Source organism: Pongo pygmaeus, chromosome 11 (genome assembly GCF_028885625.2).
Source record: "Pongo pygmaeus isolate AG05252 chromosome 11, NHGRI_mPonPyg2-v2.0_pri, whole genome shotgun sequence".
Classification (NCBI taxonomy): Eukaryota; Metazoa; Chordata; class Mammalia; order Primates; family Hominidae; genus Pongo; species Pongo pygmaeus.
The window spans coordinates 113,531,030-113,554,136 of record NC_072384.2 but is presented as its reverse complement, the minus strand read 5'-3'; the positions used below and the strand labels follow the sequence as shown (position 1 = coordinate 113,554,136).

The 23,107-nt window shown below is 35.9% G+C and overlaps 1 protein-coding gene across 9 annotated transcripts in view; it reads left to right on the top strand.

Moving 5' to 3' along the window:
• The first annotated feature begins 351 nt into the window (after window positions 1-351).
• Window positions 352-23,107, top strand: part of IKZF2 (IKAROS family zinc finger 2) — a 153,163-nt gene continuing 130,407 nt past the window's right edge. The window contains exons 1-4 of one of the 9 annotated variants that reach the window (XM_054478477.2): window positions 352-628; window positions 1,803-1,869; window positions 3,401-3,449; window positions 4,228-4,332. In XM_054478477.2, the coding sequence (XP_054334452.1) occupies window positions 1,867-1,869; window positions 3,401-3,449; window positions 4,228-4,332 (157 nt within the window). In that variant the 5' untranslated portion in view covers window positions 352-628; window positions 1,803-1,866. The other 8 variants (XM_054478481.2, XM_054478475.2, XM_054478480.2 and 5 more) reach the window with 8 other exon arrangements.

The window sequence follows — 23,107 nt, the reverse complement described above, 5'->3', positions numbered from 1 at the left end:
GTCAGCAGTCCGGCGACCAACGGGCTGGGGGCGACGCGGCCGGGCGCGCGGGTGGGCGCGAGGATGTGCGCGCGTCGCGGAGCCTCCGGGGCAGCACTTGTCCTGTAATCGATTGCCGAGCGCGCCGAGCGGCTGAGCGCGCAGACACGCGCACACGCGCCCGCCAGCCCGCGCGCGCGCGCACACGCGCTCTCATACACACACGCACAGGCGCTCGGGCCCCGCACACACGCACGCGCGCGCACGCACGTCCGCTCGCCCGCGCCCGGGGCTCCGCTGCCCGCCGCCCGCCGCCGCTGCCGCCGCCGCCGCCGCCGCCGCCGCCAGCCCGCCCTCCGCCCGCGGGCGTCTGCGCGAGCCCGGCCGGCGGGGGAGATGTGCTCGGGCTCCACCGGATCGGTTTCTCGGGGTTTGACCAGCTGTCCCGGGCTAACCCTGCTCCTCGCTGAAGATGGAGGAAGTAAAAACAGGATTACCCTTAGCTACAGATCCACTGCCTTAGTTTCCACCACCAACTGCAGTGCACAAACACACGTTAGGCACAGGAAAGAAAGAAAGACAGAGGACACATTAACAGTAAACACAAACAAAAGGGTGATGGGATTATTTTACTGCATGCACTGCTGAGGTAAATCTCCGCTTGGCTTTTGCGTGGTGAAGAACAGCTCTTGTTTTATTTGTCTTCTGATTCATAGATTATATATAAATATGTGTATGATTTGCAAAGGGGGGAGTGTTTTCAAAGTTAAGTGTAATTATATAGCATCTCGTTTTGCACTGTGATGTGATCAAATGACTTGTTGCTGTTAACCAGTAATAATAATAATAATATAGGTATTTTTCTCTGGGAGGGATGGATTGTGGTTCTGATTAGGGTAATGATTTTTGTAAAGGACGCTCAGGGAATCGGGTTGAAGATGATGTCCTCTGCCTTAATTTATCGTCCCCTCCTTGTAATCTGTTTCTGGGATGTTAATCGATTAATCAGTTCTCATCTCTATAGCTGTCATGAATTTGGACTTGTTTTGCTTTGTTTTAACTTGAATTCCAAGAGGAAAGATTGGGTAGGCTGGAATAAATAGCAGCTGTCCAGATAGAAGGTAATATCCAGATCCTGTTGGAATTAAAAAACAAAAAAAACAAAAAAACCCTGGTATGACACATGTAAACAGGCAGCAGTTAAATCACTTTGACAGGTTCTAGTATGGGCGAAAGAGATGGAATTAAGATTTAATTTTTTTTTTCTTTTTTGCCAAGGGCCAAAAACAGTCCTGTGAAGTTGGCCTAGGTTCCTAGCTGGGTTCTGCCTGACTGTCCCTCCCCTCTACCCGCCCCCCCCCCCCTCCTTTTCTTTCAGTTTTCTTGTCTTAGCTTTTGGTCGATTCTTAAGGAACCGGTGGATCAAGTTTTTTCTCTTGTTAATCGCATTGCTATAGCACTGACTGACCTCTCTCTCTCTCCTTTTTTTTCCTCTTTCCTGAAAGTACGTGGTGCCATTCCTGAGTGACTTTTCCTACTAGACCATCCCAAAGGGACGAGGGGGAGGGGTGGAAGGAGGAGGAGGAGGAGGAGGAGGACGAGGAGGAGGAGAAGGGGGGTGTTCCTTCTCTCTCATTTCTTGGTTTTGTTTATCAGCCGATCTGTTTGCTGGATTTGGGCTTGGAATGACCCACCTGTAAAGTGCTTTTCCTTCCTCCTCCCCTTGAACTCTGCAGGGGGCTTGGCTTGGAGGGGCAAGGGAGGGAAAGAGAGAAGGGGGAAACACAAAAAACTTCTTTCTTTCTCCCTCCGTTTATCTTCAGCCCGACATTGTCACCTCCTCTTTGAGGGGTTAGAAGAAGCTGAGATCTCCCGACAGAGCTGGAAATGGTGATGAATCTTTTTTAATCAAAGGACAATTTCTTTTGTATGTACATTTCGTTTCTCTTTCTCCTTTTTCTTTTTCTTTCTTTCCTTCTCTGAGGGTTAATAACCATTTCATTGATGGGGCAGCCTTCTTTCGCTTCTCCCTGACGTTTCTTTCTTTTTAATATGTGTGTGTTAAATGTGTACATTTTTAAAGAGATAAGCTCATTTGTAAAATATCCGAAGAAACTGCTCTTCTTTTAAACTTTACGGATCTCTTTCTTTAAAGCCTTATGTAATCATAATTTAAAAGAATGTGATAACAGTACAGCAGGTTGAAATTTAAGTGCTATGTAGTGACTGAGTTGGGAATTTGATCTGATTATTCCATAAAGAAAGAAAGAAAAGTTTTTTTTTGGGGGGGGGGTAAGGGAGGGTGGTGGTGAAGAAGGGGAGGGGAGGGCGAAGGGAAGTGGTTTTGGAGACAAGAAGTGAAGCTGCCTGTTTTCCAGTAAGTAATGGAGAAATTCCAGGAGCCAGGGCTAAATATACTTGGCGATCAATACAGAAATGGCTCATTGTGAATAATTTAGCTGCTGGTGCAGTGAGAGTTTTGAAACTAAAGGCAAAAAGGACCAAGGCCAAAGGGGGGAAAAAAAGTAAAAATCTTCTCAGGACTTGTCAATTCTTAAACTTTTTTCCCCACAGAATACAGTTAGATTATCGATCTTTTCATTATGTGAATCAAAGCTAGGGGGTGTCATCTCATACAGTTTACTTTTGTTTCTGAGAATTATGTTCTGTTTTGTGGCATTTGTGCATGAGAATAATTGCCCCAATTTTTTTTTAAATGATTCTCTCTAGCACAACCAAAGTTTATGAAATTTTCAAAATCAGACTGTATTAAGTAGGCTTGGCATTTGTATCCAAGCATGGTCTGGCAGGAAATTAAGGTTACATTGAACAGGTGCTTACACAGAACTTGGGATAGGCTAAAATGTCAATACAAGTCAGGGAGTTGGCCAACTGCTGTAGAAATCTTCAAGACACCATTGGGCACTAAGTTTTTTGTTTTGTTTTGTTTTCTTATGTTTGTTTGTCCTCCCCCTCCCTATTAGAACATGATGAACCAACTTGCAACAATTGTGAATAGAGCTATCTGTATACTGGGGAAGTCCTCAAACTGCAGTGTGATTGTGGGAAGTGGTGAATGGTAAAACACTTAAATCCCAGTTAAAGCTGACACATTTGAGCTGTACCCCCTATTTTTTATTTAAACCCAATAAATTTTGATTAAGAGAGTCATTCCTTTTTTGCTCTAGCCCATCTCACAGCACACTTATCTTTCCTGTCCTATCTCCAGCAGGAATCAGATCATTTGCAGAAAGAGTTCAGTGACTTGCAAATGAGCACATACAGTACACTGTGTATGTTTCTGGGCACAGGTGGCAGCAGCAACATGGACTAACTGCTTGGAGCTTCAAATAAGTTAAGAATTTAATGGCAGATACTGAAAGGAATCATTGTATTAAGGGTATAATCTTTTGTTTTGCAGCATTGCACTTTGACTATGGAAACAGAGGCTATTGATGGCTATATAACGTGTAAGTATTAGTTTTTATTGATTTGTTATTGGTAATAAAGTTGCCTTTGTATTACCTGTGTTTTAATTCCTGGATTATGAAACTTTATTGAGAATTCTGCACTCTTTTTTCTCTCTGTTCACAATTTCACCTTTGAATGAGTTTGAGAAAATGACAGCACTGAAGTGAAATAAGAAGGAAATATAGAAATATACTAAGTAGTATACTTAAATCAATAGTAGCTAGCAGATCAACACTTTCTTACTTTTTATAATTTACTTTGTTGTAAGTTGAGAATAGGCCAGGTTTCATATATGTCTGTTAATATGGTGTGTACTAAATATTTACTTCTCTGTAACCTAATTTTTCAGACATATTATGTGAAAGAGAATTGGCTTTCCTAACTTGACATTTCTTTGGCTACCTGTCTTTTCCATCCTCTCTCTGATAGCCAGCATTTTGGAAAATGCTCATTATAAATTCTGTGTGCTTAACAATTAAATTAGATGTTAAAAGAAAAGTTATTTCTTTCAACTGAAAGATACTTTAGAAATCAACAACTTATGTATTGAGATAATAAAGTTTTGTTAATTTTTTTTATTGTGGGTTGATTATGGCTTCTCATCATTTCATTCAACTGTATATTTCTAAATGATATTTCCTTATAGTTTCTAAGGGAAAAATGTATTACCTTACAGTTTGAAGGCTATGCATGCCATTGTGTATATAAAGCAAAGTTAGTAATTACATCTTATGTGACAATGAATAGAAACCAAAAGATTATATTTTGTGAAAGCAGGTGACAATGAGCTTTCACCCGAAAGGGAGCACTCCAATATGGCAATTGACCTCACCTCAAGCACACCCAATGGACAGCATGCCTCACCAAGTCACATGACAAGCAGTAAGTCTTCATTTTATGATTTTTTTTTTTTTTTTGTATGTCTCCAGCAACAGACTTTAATTTGTTAGGTCTGTGGGGTCCTCTCACATTGTGGTATAGCTACTGTTATAGATTTTGCTAAAGAAAGAACAACACGGATTTATTCCTGTTCATTCTAGTATTATAAAACATGAGCCTGCTTACTAGTCTGAACTATCCCAAGGTGGCATTTGGGAGCTGGTGCTTACCTGTATCAGGTAAGAAAGGTTAGAATTTGCTGGTTATTGTTTTGACTTGCCAGGTTTATGACTGGATTTTTTGTTGTTGTTGGGTAAAAAATGTGGAAACGTCACTTTCAAAGGACTCTTCACAGTTAAAAAATGAAATAATTTTATGTTGCCTTGGTAGAAAGCTAAACCGTCAGTGATAAAATTACAGTGTTACTTGCTTTTAAAAAATGTGAAAGTTTCTTCTCCAAAGCATTGGAAGTGAAGTGTAATTGAAAATTTATAGAACTCATTTATATCCATTTCTGTAACAAAGTTGAAAGGCTTTTGTCCAGAGAAGAACTGATAAAATTTGGAAAGATGTTTTGAATTTGTAGGAAAAGACAGTTTTGGCTACTGTTTTTGATAAAGGGTCATTTACTGATGTAATATACATTGTTTTTGTGTAATAAGATGCGACTTACATGCTGTCAGTGACAGAAGACAAAATACTTTCCTTTATTAAGAATATGGTTGCTTTTTTCTTAATTATAATGTTTTATCAGTTTAGTTATCAAGTGCAAGTGCTTTATTACTCTTACTCAAAAGTAATTTGAAATCTTGTTTTCTTTATACTTTCGATTGATATTTTATTGTTACATGTTATAGAAAGGACATTGGACTTACATGTAAATATAATTAAATTTACAAGTGTTCTGTTTTGGCAATATGTGAAGGAAAGGCATTTTCTTTCCTCTTTTTTCCCCCCTGAAGATTTAATAACTAAGAAAAGTGAATCATCTACTTAATTATGAGCATACTCATAAATGTATTCTGACTATCCAGAGAGAGCAGCTTTTTCTTTTTACTTCTAACAGCTCTCGAAACTGGAAGTTATTATAAAATTACAAGCTTAGTAATTAATAAGGACTACTGAATTGTAAGCAATTTATATAGAATACTATTGAATACATTTTGCAATTTATTAACTTTAAGTAATTTTAGCTATTGACTTGAAATTATGATTGAGTTTGAATTTGCTTTATTTATTTAAAGTTGTAGTTCTTTTAAGTAATGAGCACTTCCTAAGAAAATTTAATTCTAGAAGCAGTCCTTACAATTCCCTTATCATTTAGAAAGAAAAAGCTAGTAAAGTTAGCAAGTGAACGTATACTAAATTATCATACTAATCTCATAATGAATCTTTTGCATTCATTTTTCTTGCTAGTTGATTTGATAAAAAATGTACTATGACTACAATTTAGGCAATAGAATTTTTACATGTCAATATACTAGTTATTTGGTGTAATGTTTTTATTTCTCAGATAACTCACACAATTTCCTAAAGAGTAAAAAGAGATAATATGTAGTTTCTATTAGTTAGCTATTGGCTTTAGAAACATTGCATGTATAGGGTAGGGAGTAACTGTTAATCAGAGACTTGACTGTCATCCCCTAGACACAACCACAGGAAAATGCTTGTCAAGTGGTTGATTGGCTCCTTTATTTCTGAATTTGATTCTGGTTTTGCAAGTACTTGCTTCAGAAAGGCAGTTCACTCATCTTTTTAAATAAACAGTGCAGAGTGTAGGCATGATCAATTTGAACAAATAAGAACTGTGCTTTTGACATTTGAGCTTTTCTCACCCAACAACAGTAAACTTGTGTTTGGTAGAGAGTTTTTTAACTTACTAGCCTGTGGCAATTCCATGTTAGTACAGGTTTTGGCTAAGATGCACGTGTTTTCAGGTTCTTTTCCAAAGAGTTGCAGGTTAAATATTTTGGCTCTCACTTCAGAGCTGTCTCTTGCATCCTTTATGTAGCCTCTATTTACAGTATCTAGGTTACCCACTTAGGTGTTAGATGGAGAAGATACCCATTTTTCCTCTCTGTTAGATCTAGGAGAATATCAGCATTTTAGATTGCCAAAGCAAATAGTGATAGAGAGGAACTCTTGTCTATTAATTAGAACAAGAGACCTAGAATTGGTCACTCTGATGTTTTTCTGTGACTTGGAATAATTTTTGTGTGCATCTGGCCTGTCAAATCACTTGTGTCTGAGATCACCGGTTTTCCTAAATCCCTTTACATGCATTGTTGACTTTGTTAAATGAAAAGAACTTATTTATTTTCTGCATTTTTTAATATCTTCAAATATACTTCCTGGAGGGTGCCTGCTTCCAAAAACAGAATTGCAATTTTGATTGAAAGTGTTAAAGCTAAAAGTAAATGTGAAAACCTTTAAGACAGTTTCTAGTAGCAGGAAGGAGAGGATGGGAATATATGTGTAAGGAGGAAAAAAGTTATTTTTAAACAGTTAAAAAAATAAAATAAGTAAAATTTTTTTTTTTTTTAAATAAAACAGCTAACATTCTGGCCAGAAAAGTATCAATAAGGCATGAGAGTTCACTTATTTTGGCTTTAGGAAGGTGGTCAGTACTACTCTAAGGTCCCAGCATTTGTTTAAGCTATTGGTAACTCTTCTAAGATGAAGGGTTTCTGTGCAACTTGCTGCCAGCTATTGTATAAAAATAATGACAGCAGCTATCATTTTTTGACAGTGCTAGAATAGAGCACTGCTGACTTGGGAGGGAGAGAACTAAAAATGTTATAATGCCTGACAGTTTTTGGTTTTAAAATTTAGCATGTAAGATAAACTTAAAAAGAAGTAAGAGGTATTAGTGATCCTAACATTTTATAATGACTACTTCCTATGGTTTTGAATGAATTTTCTTAGAGAACTTTAAACTTTTTCTTCTGGAATAAGGATCTCTTTGATAAGAAGATGGGCATTGTTGCCTGAGATCATTAGTGTACATATTGAGTCTGCTGACAATCTTCGGTGTCAGGGATGACAGTATATGCCTTGATGGCTACTGGAAATACATAGTGTTAAGTGATTTTTAAAAATAGAATCTGGGAGTTAAGAATCTGAGACAGACATCTCAGACAGAACAATATAAAAATAATCCATATTGTATTTCGGCCCATCAGATGAAACTTACTTTGTGATTCCTTCTGTTTCTTGGTTAGCTCATTTCCAGTTCTTGCATAGTTGTTCAGTATTGGTTTCAGACTGTTCTATACTGGCAGGTGACTATTTTGAAAATTGTTTAAAGTTCAAAATTTTTAAATTAATTTTATTTCTCTTATCTATTTTTTATAGTGTTTAGGTATAAATTTACTTTGCAGGTAGTTACTTAAATGGGTGTGAAAATACATCAGGATGCAAAATTTGTTTCTATTACTTTAAAGCTCTTCAGTGGATCAACTGTACAGTCAATGCTATTTATCAGTCTGATGGCCAGGTGGCGTGTATGGAATCGGAAGAAGTAGTAAGTCTAGTTTTACAAGGCTCTGACCAATAATCAGGTCAGGGAATCTAGTTTATTCTTTTCAGAGTGCTTCACATTAATTTTTTTCTTAGCTAGTTTCCATTTTTAGAACCTAGTGAAGCAGAAGTATATTATGATTTCTGTTTTCCATATGTGGAAATTGAGGCTTGAAGAAATCAATTTACCTCTTAGAGAACTTAGCAGAAAGATGAAGTTATCAGGATTGGGACATAAAATTGTGATATTACCTTGTGGGTTAGTTAGATAACTGCTATCTCTACAATGTCACCTTCTCAGGGTATCTGCCGTGTCCAATACTGGCCCATATTTTTGTGACAAAAACAATATTTCAGAAATAGAAGAGTTATTATGAGGGTGGGGTGATATCAGATAATCTTTTCAGGTGGGTGTTCTAATGCACTTTTTGAAATAGAGCCTATATTATGGGACTTACCAGCTTTCTGAGTTGTCTTCCGTAGCTTAGTTTGGCAGTCACCCTTGCTTGGATTTCTGTAGGACACACCCTAATATAACACCAGATGGGCTTGATATAAAATCTTCTGTTTTAAGTCACCGTACTTAGGTTTGTGTATATACCCAATGTACTTTACGTTTGGTTCTTATTTATTAGGGAATTAAATAAAAATAGTTCTGATTTAATTTCTTTACAGCTATCAGAGATAAATGTCATAACTATGTACCAAAAGAGAAAAAAAGGGGGAAAAAAAGGAAAGTAAAGGAGGTATAGATTTGTTGGTAATTAACAGCAAAAATGCTGTAATTTTTTCGTTGCACCTCATTCCACTCCCAACTCCCTATCTTTTTAGGCTGCTTAGTATTGAGAATTAAAGTCCGTTTTCAAAAAACAAAACAACTTACGGTGGAAAGATTATCCTTACCATCTCTATCTTTGTTCAAAATCTGTCTTTCCCACTAGAAGTACTTTTTTAAAAAAAAGGTAACATCATTGATTATGTTCTATTGAGAGTCTTCCTGTAAGCCGTAATGAATTTTCATCTCTGGGTTCCGTGCTTTTCTCTCCTAACTTTTGATATATTGATATATTTTGAATATTTACATATTTTTATAATATTTGGAAATATCAATAGCAGAGTTCCAGTCCTAAAATGAGGTAGAATATATTGTTTTTCTTTACTTTTTTCTTCTTATCTGTTTATGTTAAATGAATTTATTGACCTGTTAGTATTTTCCTTTTGCGAATTAATTGAGACCCAATGTACCTCTGTTTTGATATAGGTAAGGAATATTTAGGGATGGTTTCCTTTATTATAAATGTTATAATCACCACTGGAGTGAGAGAAGGTAGAGGGGCATCCTTTATTGAGTGCACTTAGTATGTTAGATGCTTATTATTTCACTTTGTCTCCACATCAATTCTGTGAGGTAGGCATGTTATTACTCTATTTTATAACACTTAAAACTGAGGCTCAGAAGCAGTAGACTGTGAGTGTTAAAAATATGGGCTTCGCAATTATGCTGGCCTGGGTTAGAATTCCTGCTTTGCTGTGTGACCTTGGCCATGTCACTTCACATCTCCGAGCTCCAGTTTCCTTATCCGTAGAATAGGGATAAGCAATACCTACCTCAATGGGCTGTTGTGAGATTTCAATAAGGCAATGTATGCAAAATGCTCAGCACCACTTCTGACACATGCCAAGACTCAATAAATAATCACTGCTGCTGTTACTCAGAGCAGTCAAGTTACTTTTTTATGGACCTATGACTCATAAGAAAAAGGGTTTGTTTTTGAATCCAAATCTATTTGAAATCTGGGTCTTTTGCTCTTTTCTGTATATTGCACAGGTCCAGGGAAGAAAGATAGGGATTTCTGATAGTTTAGGATAAAAACTGAATCAGGAACCCTCCATTATTTAAAGCATCTATGAAGATTTTGGTTAAGAAAGAAATAGAGTTTGTCTGTATGTCAGAATTGGGGAGGGGGGTGGCGCTGGACATTCCTGAGTATAGTTTTGTGGTTTTGATTGTATATAAAGCAAATCACTGCATATTATTGGTGTTCCAGATATACTAGTCATTACAAATAACAAAAGAAAAAAATTATATTAATAGAGTAACCTATTTCTACAGAGAATCAATTCTTAGAGGGTCCTCATCTAAAATCTAACCTCATTTGATGCTTCTGGTAGTACCATAAATTCTCACTTGATGATACCTAATAAAATTATTGGTTTAATTGTTGATTGTGCACTTCGGGGGTAGTAGTTTAGATGTTCTAAATTTGAAGTAGGCCTAAATGCAATTATTAATTATAAGCATTTGACATTTTGCTGTTCAATTCTAGTTGATCAATTCAATAAATATTTGTGGGATACCTCATATGTACCAGGTATTGTAAGGTGAATCCAAAGGTGAATAAAGAGTATAGAGTCCTTTTCCTCCAGGAACTCATACTCTAGTGGGACAGACAGACATTAAATAGTGCATTTTACTGTAGTAAGCTTAGTGTCTTGATTATTATGGGGGATGAGAGGTGGTGCTCATTTGGAAAGATTTTTTAGAGGGAGAGACTGCTTGAGCCGAGACTTATTAAATGAATAGGATTTAGGGGATAAGTGGAAGACCTTTTCAGTAAATAATGTATCCACAATAAGAGATGAGAAATAGCATGCAATATTCTGGGAAATACAAGCAGATTGGTATTTCTAGACTATAAAGTTGGAGTCTAGGAATTTGAGGCCAGGAATGACTTTGGAGAGTTAATCAAGGCAGGATAATGGAGCATCTTGTATGAGAGGAAACTTGGCTTTTATTTTTATGGAAGTCAATGGTTTTAACAAAGTAGGTGACTTCAGTCTTTTGACTGACATGGATCGATTTGACTACAATGTGGGGAAAAAGATTGTGGATGGGGACCAGTCTCTAGGCAGGTGCATCTTTAACAGCCTGTTTCAATGATTGAGTGAGAAGTCATGCAAGCTAGCAGTAGTGGGATAAAAAGGAAGGAGAAGGATCTAGGTAATATTTAGCATCTTAAAGTAGACAGTACTTGCTTAGTAGAATTAAGGAGAGAATAGAGTCAAGGATGACAGCCTCTAAATTACTGGATAGATGGTGGTAGGTTCTGTCAGTGAAGATAGCAAATACTGGAGCAGGTTTCCTGGAAAAGATTTAGCTTAGTTCAATTCTGGTTTGAAGCACCCGTAGGGTACAATTTGGGAGGGGGATAGCAATTAGGCACATGCATATAGACTGAAGTATGAATTTTCCTAATTAGTGAAAACTAATATTAGCCCATGGTTTGGTTACTTTTCTGCCCATATTACTGTAACAGTAGTTTAATACTGTATTTTGAAAACATTCATGTCTAAGTAATTCTCAGTATTTGATCAGTGGCCTTATTTCCCCAATTGCCCCATTAAATCAAAATTCTATATTGAATTGTAGGTGCACAGGCTTTAATAAACTCTTTGCTTAATGGAATCCTTTATACTGGTCTCAGAAGTTGAATTAATTGATGTGACTGACTCACTGATTTTTTAAAAAAAAAAGCTCTTCAAAATTTTGTGGTATATCTAATATCATAACTTCTATGTTTTTTTAAAAAATCATAAGATTAATGTATGCCATATACTCCAGTGCCTCTATTCTAATGATCTATCTTTATTCTGTAACCTGTTTCCTTATAAATAAATATGCTATTGAAAATATTACATACTTATTACAGGTTGTTAGCTAAACACTGATCAGTTCTGCCACATTAATAGCTAAGGAATTTAATACTCCTCACCAGAGCCTTTTTGAAGACTTTGAGATAGATATGCAGATACAATATATATTATTTTAAAATGATTTTGTATATAATTAATATTTTTAAAATATAATATCATACCCCTTGGGATGAGGTTACCTAGATGGGAAAGTATACCATAGACAATATCTTAATTAACATACTTATTCTAAAATATTTATTATAGAATTCCATCTTAAAAATGTAAGTGCTGACTACCCAAGACACCATAGAATTCCAAATGAATGTTAATGCTAGAAACACTTCTTCTGAGATTTCCTGTATGTGGAGATTCAGAACTCCCTAGAGAGATATTTTTCATCTTTCGATCATTGATCCAGCAAACATTTATTAAGCACTTACTGTGTATGATGCATTGCTGGTGCTGGGGCTCAAAAAATAGGTTTGGGGTGTTTTCTAGAGAAGGATGTTATCTTCAAGGGTCCAAATGAATTGATATTTTGTGTGAGATCGTAATACTGCTTATTGCATTTAGAAGTAAATGAGTGTGATGTGCTAACTGTGACTTATATCCATTATAGATTAATGAGCTGCTTCTCACCTTTTACCTCCAAGAGTTTTTCAAACGTGTGTAAATTTGAGGATGTACAGTGAAACAGACAAAAGGGCAACCAGCCACTTAGATAGGTTCTCAGAGGATAACATTTCCCCACAAAATTATTTATAATGCAGGATTTGGCACTCATCCTTGCAAGTTCTGAAACTAGATTTGTGGCACACTTAGAGTGGATCTGTATCTCAAGGTTGACTGACATTAAACAAGTTTACAAAATTGATATTTAAAATCAGAATGCCAGTTTATGTTTAGATATTGATTAAAAATAAAGCACACACACACACACATCCAACCAACAAACACAGGAGCTGGATCACTCTAGTTGGCTTGACTAGATCATTTTGTTCTTGTGAACTGACCTATATGGGTAATCAGTAAAGGTCATTTACTGAGCAAAGAATCTGAATAAAGGGAGTTAGTTATATAATTCAAATGTTTAATGGCATTAGACTAAGATAACCTAATATATTCAGCATCACAATAGAGATAGCATTACTATTTGGATAATTATGGTTGAAGTCCTTTGTCCAGTTCCCTCTCCTTTTAATGGGCATGGATTTAGATTCCCTAGATCTATATTCAACCAAAATACTTCTGAGAGTCATTTTTTTTTTCCCCTTGGCTTCCTAAGTGAAATCCCCCAGATTCAGTCTGTAACCTATATTAATACATACAATCAGGTTACAACCAGTTCTTTCTGGCCTGGGATCCATTCATTTTCTTTAGTGTGATTTATATTTCTGCTTTAATTTGTAAAATGTTGATTTTATAGCCTAACTTTATGAAGACAATCTTATAGTGCCCATAAAGGATACTTCCTTCAACTACTATTGCCATAAATTGAAACTTCCATTCACAGAAATCTCGATAGGTGATGTGGTCAGCAGTTTAAGAGTTCTTAATATCTATTTTAGATGAAGATGGAAAATAGCACTACCATTTAAGAAAGATCCTTAAGTTAGCTGGTGATATAGAGGCACTTCCAGTTTATAGGTCAGAAGGAAAAAAACACCAAACCAGTCTCATGAAATTATTGAAGTGATCTGACCGCAGCAAATGAGATTTTATAGCAAACTATTGTATTTCGTGTTAGTTAGTAGGAAAGCTGTCTTAATTACTGAGTGTGAATTAAGTAACTTTTTAAAGCATATAGATTTATTTGGGGGGCCACACATTGATTATAAAGAAATTAATCAGGTTTTCCAGATGTGAATCTTTGGGGAAAATGGTCATACCTCTTCATCCCTAGCATATGCATTGTATGCATTGTAGGAGCCCTGTAAATATGTGTTGAATGAAGGAACTACTTAAGATTAGCATATTACATATGTCTGTTTAAATAATATGCTTCTGATCTACTTGAAAAAATTTGGAAACTTGATTTCTTAGTTGTTGAAATAATCCAAAAATCCTAATTTACTTGTGATTTTCTCTGTTTGGGGATGTGTTATTTTTATAGTGTCTCACTCTGAAAAAGATTTTGTAATCTTCAAATTGGTCCCAAAAGCTGATCTCTAAGTTTCTAAACAGTTCTTATGTTTTCTGATTCTATGCAACCATGTTCAGTGGAATCCACATGAATGTTAATGTAGATGTTTCCATGACACCACCATCATCATCTTCATTACTACTATTAATATCTTGATATAGCACATTTAAGGTTACAGATTTAATTCCATATACTTGTAATTTTAAAGCCAGTTCTCTGTTTTTAGTAGCATGTACAAGATGGAATGCTTCAATTAGCTTTTCTTATGCACTCCAGATATTTTGATGAGTGTATAATTAATCAGTGTGAAGTCACATTCTAATAAATTAACATTCTGGGTGTCTATACTTTTGACGTTTTTGTCATTGCTCTCATTATCATTGAAGCTGTAGTTCTCCTTACACTTGTCTATGTCAGCTCTACCTACTTCTTACTAAGACATTCAACATGCAGGGCTTGATCTTATTTTGAAGTGCTAGGGTACTACGTTGCTCTGTTTTCAGTTGAATTAACAGTGAGAATTTCTGGTTGAGTTCTAAAGAGGCATAATTTCTTCTACAAGTATATAAAATGTTTTTTCTTTGATGGCCATTTTCATAAATGTCCTTGTTTTGTTGTTTAAAAATACACATTTTAACAAGTAATATTTACATATGGAAATATCTTATAGGTCTTCTAATCAGACTTATGCCAATATGCTTATTATTCAGATGGTCTGAAGTAGATGACTTTATTTTCAATACATCTGTTACTTTTTAGACTGAAAAGTGGCATTTCTATAGGTTTTAGGGCTGAGGATGTATGTTTAATTCCTGATTGTAAAAGGTCTATTTCTATTAGAAATGGTTGCTCAGATCACCCAAATATCATCTAAAGCTTGAAAATTGAGCTATTCAATAATTTTTAGGTACTAAAAATAGGTGGTACCTAATCATTTCTGTGTACTGCTTTAAAATGACTTACGCCTTAAAAACACTGACTCAAATGTAGTATTTGGAAATGTAAAATGACTTCTATTACATTATTACATTTTTGAAAACTACTTGAAAGCAGGAATAGATTGTGTCTGGACATAACTGAGAATTATAAAAAGAAATATGAGATTTTTCTGTGAGTCTGCTATTTTTAAGTTCTCAAAGCATGAATTTACACACTGCCATCTGTCTGAATTATGACACATTAATGACCTAATGATAGTTTTAGATTTAATTTTTTTTGGAAATAAAAACAAACAAAAAGAAACACCCCCGTACCTCAACAAAACACAATTAAAAATAAATTATTTTTTACATAAATAAATCATAGTAACGCTGTTTGCATAAATTTTTGGGGATACATTTGAATAGTTTTAGTTGGTGTTACATTTTGAGTACAATACCTGTAACAAATTTGAAAAGATATTTTTTCAGCCAGAGAAGCTATAGTTAACTAGACAATTGATTTCATACAACACTATGTATATGATAATGCCATTTATGTTTTTAAAAGCATATATGTGCATGTGTATGCGTGTGAATGTGTGAAAGCAAATAATAAGAACAAGAAGGAAACGTCAAAACTTGATATAGTTGACTTTGGGATATCGGAGGGTAAACAGGGTGTTTTATATTTTATTCTAAATAGTTTTACATTCTTTAAGTCTCTTACAAAAAACAAATTCAGATATTATTTGTGTAATTTAAAGAAAAGACCAATGAATTCAGTCAACCATCCTCTAAAAGAAAGTATGGAGCCAGAAAACTGATAGTAGCTCTGATTACATCCGTTTAACTTTGAAATTTCAGTAAAATTATAGACTCATAAAAATGATCAGCTGTCATCAATGATAAATACTGAAATCGGGCATTTTCATGTACAAATGATATCTTCAGATTTATTGAATACTATCTTACTATAGATTTAGTCAAAATATAAGGTATTTTCTTTTTCTTTTATTCTTTCTTTTTTCTTTTCTTTTGCTTTTTTTTTTTTTGAGACAGTGTCCTTCTCTGTCACCCAGGCTGGAGTGCAGTGGCGCGATCTTGACTCACTGCAACCCCTCCCTCCCAGGTTCAAGCAGTTCTCCTGCCTCAGTCTCCCGAGTAGCTGGGATTACAGGCGCCCATCACCATGTCCAGCTAAGTTTTTTATTTTTTAGTGTAGACAGGTTTTCACTAAGTTGGTCAGGCTGGTCTCAAACTCTTGACCTCGGGCTATCCACCTGCCCCAACCTCCCAAAGTGCTGGATTACAGGCGTAAGCCACTGCGCCTGGCTCTTTCCTTTTTCTTTCTTTCTTTTTTTTTTTTTTGAAACGGAGTCTCGTTCTGTTGCCCAGGCTGGAGTGCAGTGGCGCGATCTGGCTCACTGCAACCTCTGCCTTCTGGGTTCAAGCAATTCTCCTGCCTCAGCCTCCTGAATAGCCGGGATTACAGGTGCGCCACCATGCCCGGCCAATTTTTTTTTGCATTTTTAGTAGAGACGGGGTTTCACCATGTTGGTCAGGCGGTCTCGTGCTCCTGAGCTTGTGAGCCACCGCGCCCGGCATTCTATTCTATTCTTCTCTTTTCTTTTCATCTCTTCTCTTCTCTTTTCTTTTCCTTTCTTCTCTCTCTCTTTCTTTTCTTCCTTTCCTTTCCTTTCCTTTTTTCCTTTTTCTTTCCTTTTCCTTTCCTGAGATGGGGTCTTGTTCTGTTGTTCAGGCTGGAGTACAGTGTCACGATTATAGCTCAGGGCAGCCTGGAACTCCTGGGCTCAAGCAATCTTCTCAAGTATCTGGGGCTACAGGTGCATGCCACCATGCTCAGCTAATTTTTAACAATTTTTTTTAGAGTCAGGGTCTCACTGTCTCACTGTGTTGTCCAGGCTGGTCTTGAACTCCTGGCCTCAAGTGATCCTCCCGCCTCAGCCTCCTGAGTAGCTGAGTTTACAGGTGTGAGCCACCACACTTAGCTAGGTTGTTTACAGTGGAATTTCCAAATAATGTTATATACTCTGAATTGTTTTATGAGTAATATTCATTCATAGCATGAAGTGTCATACACTAAATAATGTACATATAAATATTAAAATGACATATCAATATTAAGGAGACATTGTGGCATCTGATGGCAAAAGAAATCAGAGTAGAATGAGTTAAAACATAGATTTTCAATTCTATCCTGCACGTAACAAACAAGTTTACTTTTAAAAAAGAGCCTTAGTCTCTTTTTCATATTCATCAATTTAAAATTCCATCGAATGTTGCTAATTTTTTGCATTAAAACTATTAAAGAGAAACTATTTTTAGCAAGACAACTCTGGTGTGTTGCTAATGGAGGTAGGACCTGTGAAAATAACTTAAGGCCTATAAAAGAAAGAGCAGTGCTGTGAAGTATAGAGAGCATAGAAGAAAGCTGGAGCAAGAAGAAAGAAAGAATAAAAATAACAGATTCAGAAGTGGAGGACAAGCCACAGACTCCACTTGAGTTAGAAGATCCGCTGGAGAGAGCAATAGAGCAAATGAAAAATAGCATCTTTTCCTCCCCTTTTTCTTTCTTAACAAAAAAATAAATAAAGAGAAATCAGAATTTATAAGTGAATCAAGGAAGCTGCCTGCTTAAGCGATGAGGAATGTGGCAATAAGATTAGAATGGTTTCTGGTAGAAGCTAAATGAATAAGCATTTAGATTCGGTAGAAAGAAGCATACTTCTTCAGATATTTGAAAGCCAGGGAGTAGGAGATGGGGATAGATTGGTTAAAAGAACTGGGTCCTAAGGGATTGATTCTAGAACAATTAGCCAATTAAAGCAGGATAAAAGTTAGTGGTGCCTAGTTATTAAGTTATATTAGTTATAAACCAGTGCTATTATCAGTGGCCATCTTGGACTAATCTATTGCTTTTATCTTTTGCAAAAATGATTGTGTACTATACTGTGTGTGTGAGAGATAGCCTAACTGGTCATATTCCTAAATTATCACGGATGCGGTAAACTTTGATCTTGCCCCTCAGTTGTCTTTTTACTTTACTTTAGTGGGAAAGGAGATTGGAAGGGGGTTAGGGAGACTGTAAGGCGGCCAGAAAGAACTTTCTCTGCTTTTTTTCCCCCTCTTGGGAGGTGGCAATGAAGAAGGAGCTTGATATTGAGCAGATTAGATGGGGTTTTGCATCCAGTTTTTGTTCTCTGATCTCTGGTTTTTCCATTTTCCTCTTGAAGTGTCTAAGACACAGGCACTGAGGGTTCCAGAAGACTTTCTTGAGATCATACTCTGTTATTTAGAAGGCTCAGGTTGGCTTTTACCCATTGAGACATTTTTAAAAAATTAATCTGTTTTAATACTGTAGTAAAAATTGATCAGTTGTGAGATAAACTTTACATGTGTATCATTGTTGAAGAAAAGGTTTACTAAGCCCATAAACAATAATAATAATAAAAAGATCAGGGTATATGTTTAACTTGCTGAAAAAAACAAATTTTAAGTCTATTAAGAATACCATTTTATTTGTAAGTTACTTTTTTCAAAATGCTTTGACATCTAGCATAGAATGTGCTTATCAAAACTTGAGCTTAATATTTATGCAACCAGTGTCAGAGTAATCTACTCTTTTTGATAGTACTTAGCATTTTATTACTGGAAAATAGTAAACATTTATTTATTTATTTATTTTTTTGAGACGGAGTATATCTTTGTCGCCCAGGCTAGAGTGCGGTGGTGCGATCTCGGCTCCACTGCAACCTCTGCCTCCCGAGTAGCTGAGATTACAGGCACCTTCCACCATGCCTAGCAAATTTTTGTATTTTTAGTAGAGACTGGGTTTTACCATGTTGGTCAGGCTAGTCTCGAACTTCTGACCTCAAGTATCTGCCTACCTCAGCCTCCCAAAGTGCTGGGATCACAGGCGTGAGCCACCGTGCCTGGCCAATAAACATGTTTTTAAAAATTACAGAATTGAGCAAGTTTTCCTGTTTCTCTCCCTCTGTGGTATATAAAGAAGTGGGACCTAATATATGTCAAATGTGCAGCCCCTAGACAGATATTTCATCTCTTGGAATCTCAGCTTTATTTGTAAAAAGGGGGTATTGCTCTCTGTCAGAGGAGTGGTAAGCATTAGACACAATATATGTAAAGCTTCCAGAACAGTGACTGGCTCATGGTAAGTTAGCCAGAATGATAGCTCCTATTTTATTGTTAGATAAAAAGAATATGAGAAAAAAGTTGAATTACGTAATAACTAAGAAACAGGTCCCACAAACATATATCAAATAGTCTTCTAGGAAGGACATGCTTTTAGTCTGCTTTTAATCAACAATAATTTTAAAAATTAGTCCAAAGCATTGCATGGAACATAACATATCTGTATCACTTACTGAATATTTCTGCTTTTCATCTGTTTGAGTGCTGTCAGGTAGACAGACTCAGAATTTTTGTTTGAAAAGAAGTGTGTATGCAGATATGAGACAATTATTAATTCTGTTGTATTCAAATCAATTACTGAAGAAATGAAAGTAAAATTACCTAATTAAATTGAATCACACATAAACCTACTCTGTTTGTGAGGGGTATAATTGAAATGGTAATTAAGTGGTAGTAATGCATTTCATTTGAGGATGGCAATTCAGAAGATGTGTTTGCTGGCAGGTCTTGGCTGCTTGGTGTACCTCCCTAGGTGACCTTGTCCAGAGTGAGTTTTTAGGATGGACTTATTTACTTGTATACTAGATGTGTTCCTATTTTATTAATTTTCATACTTATGGTGCTATATGTGTTACATTAAATTCATGTCTCTGTTGCATATCTGGAATTCTCAGAACCACATATACATACCCCAGCAGTGTTCTTTTTTTCTCTCTTATCTTGTGTAGAATCAAGGAGAAAACAGAATATTCAGTTTAAAAGGATTTCACATTAGAATACACATAAACAGACATTTTCATGACTGAAGTTTCACCTTTTTTGGGTCAGAGTTACTATTGTCATAGGCACAGGACAGTTGATCCCTAATTCCAAATGATCTTTTTTTTTGTATGCCTTTATCACCTCCTATCCTGTTTTATCATTGCTTAGTTTCTTGAGTGCATCTTATCTCTTCTGTGTGACTGGAAACTCCTTGAGGGCAGGGAAAATGACTTTGTAATCTCTGCAGCCTGAGGGTAGCAGACAGAATATGACTTTTAGCACCTAACTGACTGGGATAGTATCTTTCCTATGCTGTGTTTTAGTTTCCATGACCTCATTTGTAAAATAGGGAAAGTTAGTGCTTGTCTCTTGGAGTTGTTGTGAGGGTTAATAAACTGAGGAAAGCTTTTATCACAGGGCCTAATACATTTTAAGAAATAATTTAAGAAATATTCATTTATCTTTTCCACAGAAGCTAACACAGTGTCTTATACATAGTAGTCTCTCAATTAAGAAGATTTGCTGTTTATTTTAAAATATATTGTGAGTTAATATCCCTATGTGTTGGTTATCTGATTGACTGAATGCATTAGAGACATCTCTCAGTTATTCCAGACATTGTTATTCAGATTAACCCCACAGGTTACTTCAGTTATGCTATCTGTGTTGAGGATACCAGAGACCAAATCACCCAGCTAGTCTTACCCAGAAGGCAGTTTTAAAATAAATGCTCTAACGTTGGCTCTAGCTTAGACAACTTTTAACTCTTTTCTCAACTCTCATTCAAACAGAATACTACATTGGACTAAAAGCTTCTCAAGTACATGGCTTCAAAAGCTTCACATGGCTTCAAAATATACATCTTTTCAGCCAGTGTCACTCTAGAATTTAGAGATGGATTTTATAAAACACTTTAAGGGATACCTAGAGAATCTTGAAATGTATATACAAACAGGTCAGAGGTATTATTGGAAAATCTTAAAGATACAATTTAAAAGTTATTGTTACTATTATTATTTTGAGTAATGAATATTTCTGATCTTTATGATCCAAATCTTTCAAGTTATAAATAAATCAGTCATTTAGTAGATATACATGAAAATGGCATGTAATTTTAATGTTGTTTTTAATAAACTTTAATCCAGTAGCTAAATCTCAAAGATCATTTAGAATCCTATAAATCAAATGGCTCTTCCTTAAAACTGTTAAGACAGTTCTGTTTATGCCAGATTGTGAGCCAGACCTCCCTTTTCTTAGAGGAGTTGTGATAATTATCACATTTGTCTATGATTATTGTAACAGTACCTGGGTTCATATACACAATCTTTACAAAGGATATTTCCCCCAGTTTTATCCCAACATTTACATTCCCCCTCAGTTTAATTCTTACTAGAAATATTTGCTTAAATATGTCCAAGCAATTTGTTACATGAGCAATCATTATCTGGTTTTACAAGCATTTGTTTGTAATCATTCCTATAGCTGCAAGAAATAAGGCAGTATATTTAATAGCTTGAAGAATACCATGTATTCTCTTTGTTTACATTGTAACAGATCATCTTCTTAGAAGGAATCTTTTATTGTATCTCTTTCACTGTTTTTTTTTTTTCTTTAACGTTACAACAAAATTTTGTGTTATTTGGAAGCTCATGAAATATAATTTGCTTGGCGTACGGTTCTGTGAATTAAGCCCATAATATCTAACTGGCATATATAGGAAAGCAATGTACTTAATCTTAACTGAACTGAAAATTCAAGCTTGTATCTATATATTTTTAGTAGCAATTTAATGATAATCAAGTCATATGCATTTATGTGCCAAAAAGAACTGTTTGTGGTAATCAATCTGTAATTTTCTGCGTGACATTTTTTTCCTTTGAATTACTGTAAAATACTTTCAGCTACTAGTAAGATTATTTTAAATCACAATTAAAATTGATTTTTCCCTGCTTGGGTGGGTCTTAAGGTTGGTGGGGAACTTCAGTGCTTCCCCAAATGCTTCCTTTTCAAGTGTGAAGTTTATGGATATTTTGGATCTTACTGTGTTCTCAGGATCACGTCTCTAGGTAGGCACAGCTTTGATGACTGATGTCTATTAATTGTGTTTGTCAGTTTATAACAAAGCATTTTATTGCTCTAAAATGCTCTCATGCTTTGGCATTTTGACTTCTTTCCTGCCTGTGAGAGACCCTAGCTTAGTGATTAGTTTTTGTTTCTGAGTTTCTGTTTTTACCAAGTGTTTTTATTTTCTAGATTACTGGCTAGTGGGATAAAGGAAATGATCCAGTTAGAGGACATCAGAAAACTAGAAGCTTTTGATAGAACAGTAAGATCTAGTGTCCCTATCTAAAGAGAAGAAATAGAGAAGGTGTGGCTTCATTAGAAGTGTTATAATCAATAGCCGCCAATTACTTAGTGAGCAGAAAACATCTGTTACTCACCTTCATCTGTTTGCAGCCCATATATCTTTATGTACAGGTCCTCCTCTCTCTTTCTCAGTTTATTTCTTTAGATACTGTAGATGCTTTGATGACTTTCAACTCTGCATCTAGCACTGTTTCTTTCCTCAAAGGAAATCCCACATCCAGTCTATCAGAAATCCTTGGCTCTGCTTCTAAAATACATCCTGAATTTAAACAATTCTCACCAGACCCGCTACTGTAACTTTAGTCTATCATCATTTCCTAGTACCTTAAGCCTAAAATATTGCAACAGTTTAACTGGTCTTCCTGCCTCCATTCTTGCTTCTCTATAGTTTGTTTTCCACACAATAGACAGAGCCTGACTTTCTAAAACCCAAATCAGATTATAATAATTCATTGCTTTAAACACAAAAGCTTTCCATTGAAACTAGAGTACAACTAAAATTCCTTTCCAAAGTCTGTAAGGTCCTAAAGGCTGTGGCCCTGCCTCCATCTCTGACTTCCTCTTCTCTATTCTTTCCCTGTTCACTGAACTTTTAATACCTCTTCCCTTTTTCTTTTCCCGGACATGGCAAGTTCATTCCTGTCTAAGGACCTCTGTACTTGCTGTTTCTTTGGTTTGAGACACGTTTTCTTCCTAGTTTTGCATGAAAGCCTCCTTCTTTTCTTATTTCCATTTAACAGTCGCCTCCTTGGCGAGGCTTTGCCTGAGCATCCTAGACAAATAAGCCCCTCTCCAGGCATTCTATGACATTATCCTGTTTTATTTTCTTTATTATACTTAATAGTATTTGAATTTATTTAATTTATGTATTTATCTCTTCTCCCAACACACACTTGAGGAACATTTGGCTTGTTCATTCATGTAATAGGGCCAGGAATGTAATAGACAATAAATGTGGACTCACAGATGAACTGACTCCTTGTTCTTTCCTTTCCATAAATAGAATTCTCTGTGTGTGTCTATAAAGCAAACAAAGTGTTTTACACTGTAGTGTTCATTCTAAACCCTCTATTTTAGAAACCTGTACATTGAGGCGAAAGTCACATGGGGAGAGAGTAGTACAACAACGATTAAAAAACTTATCTTGGCCAGGTGTGGTGGTTCACGCCTGTAATCCCAGCACTTTGGGAGGCCGAGA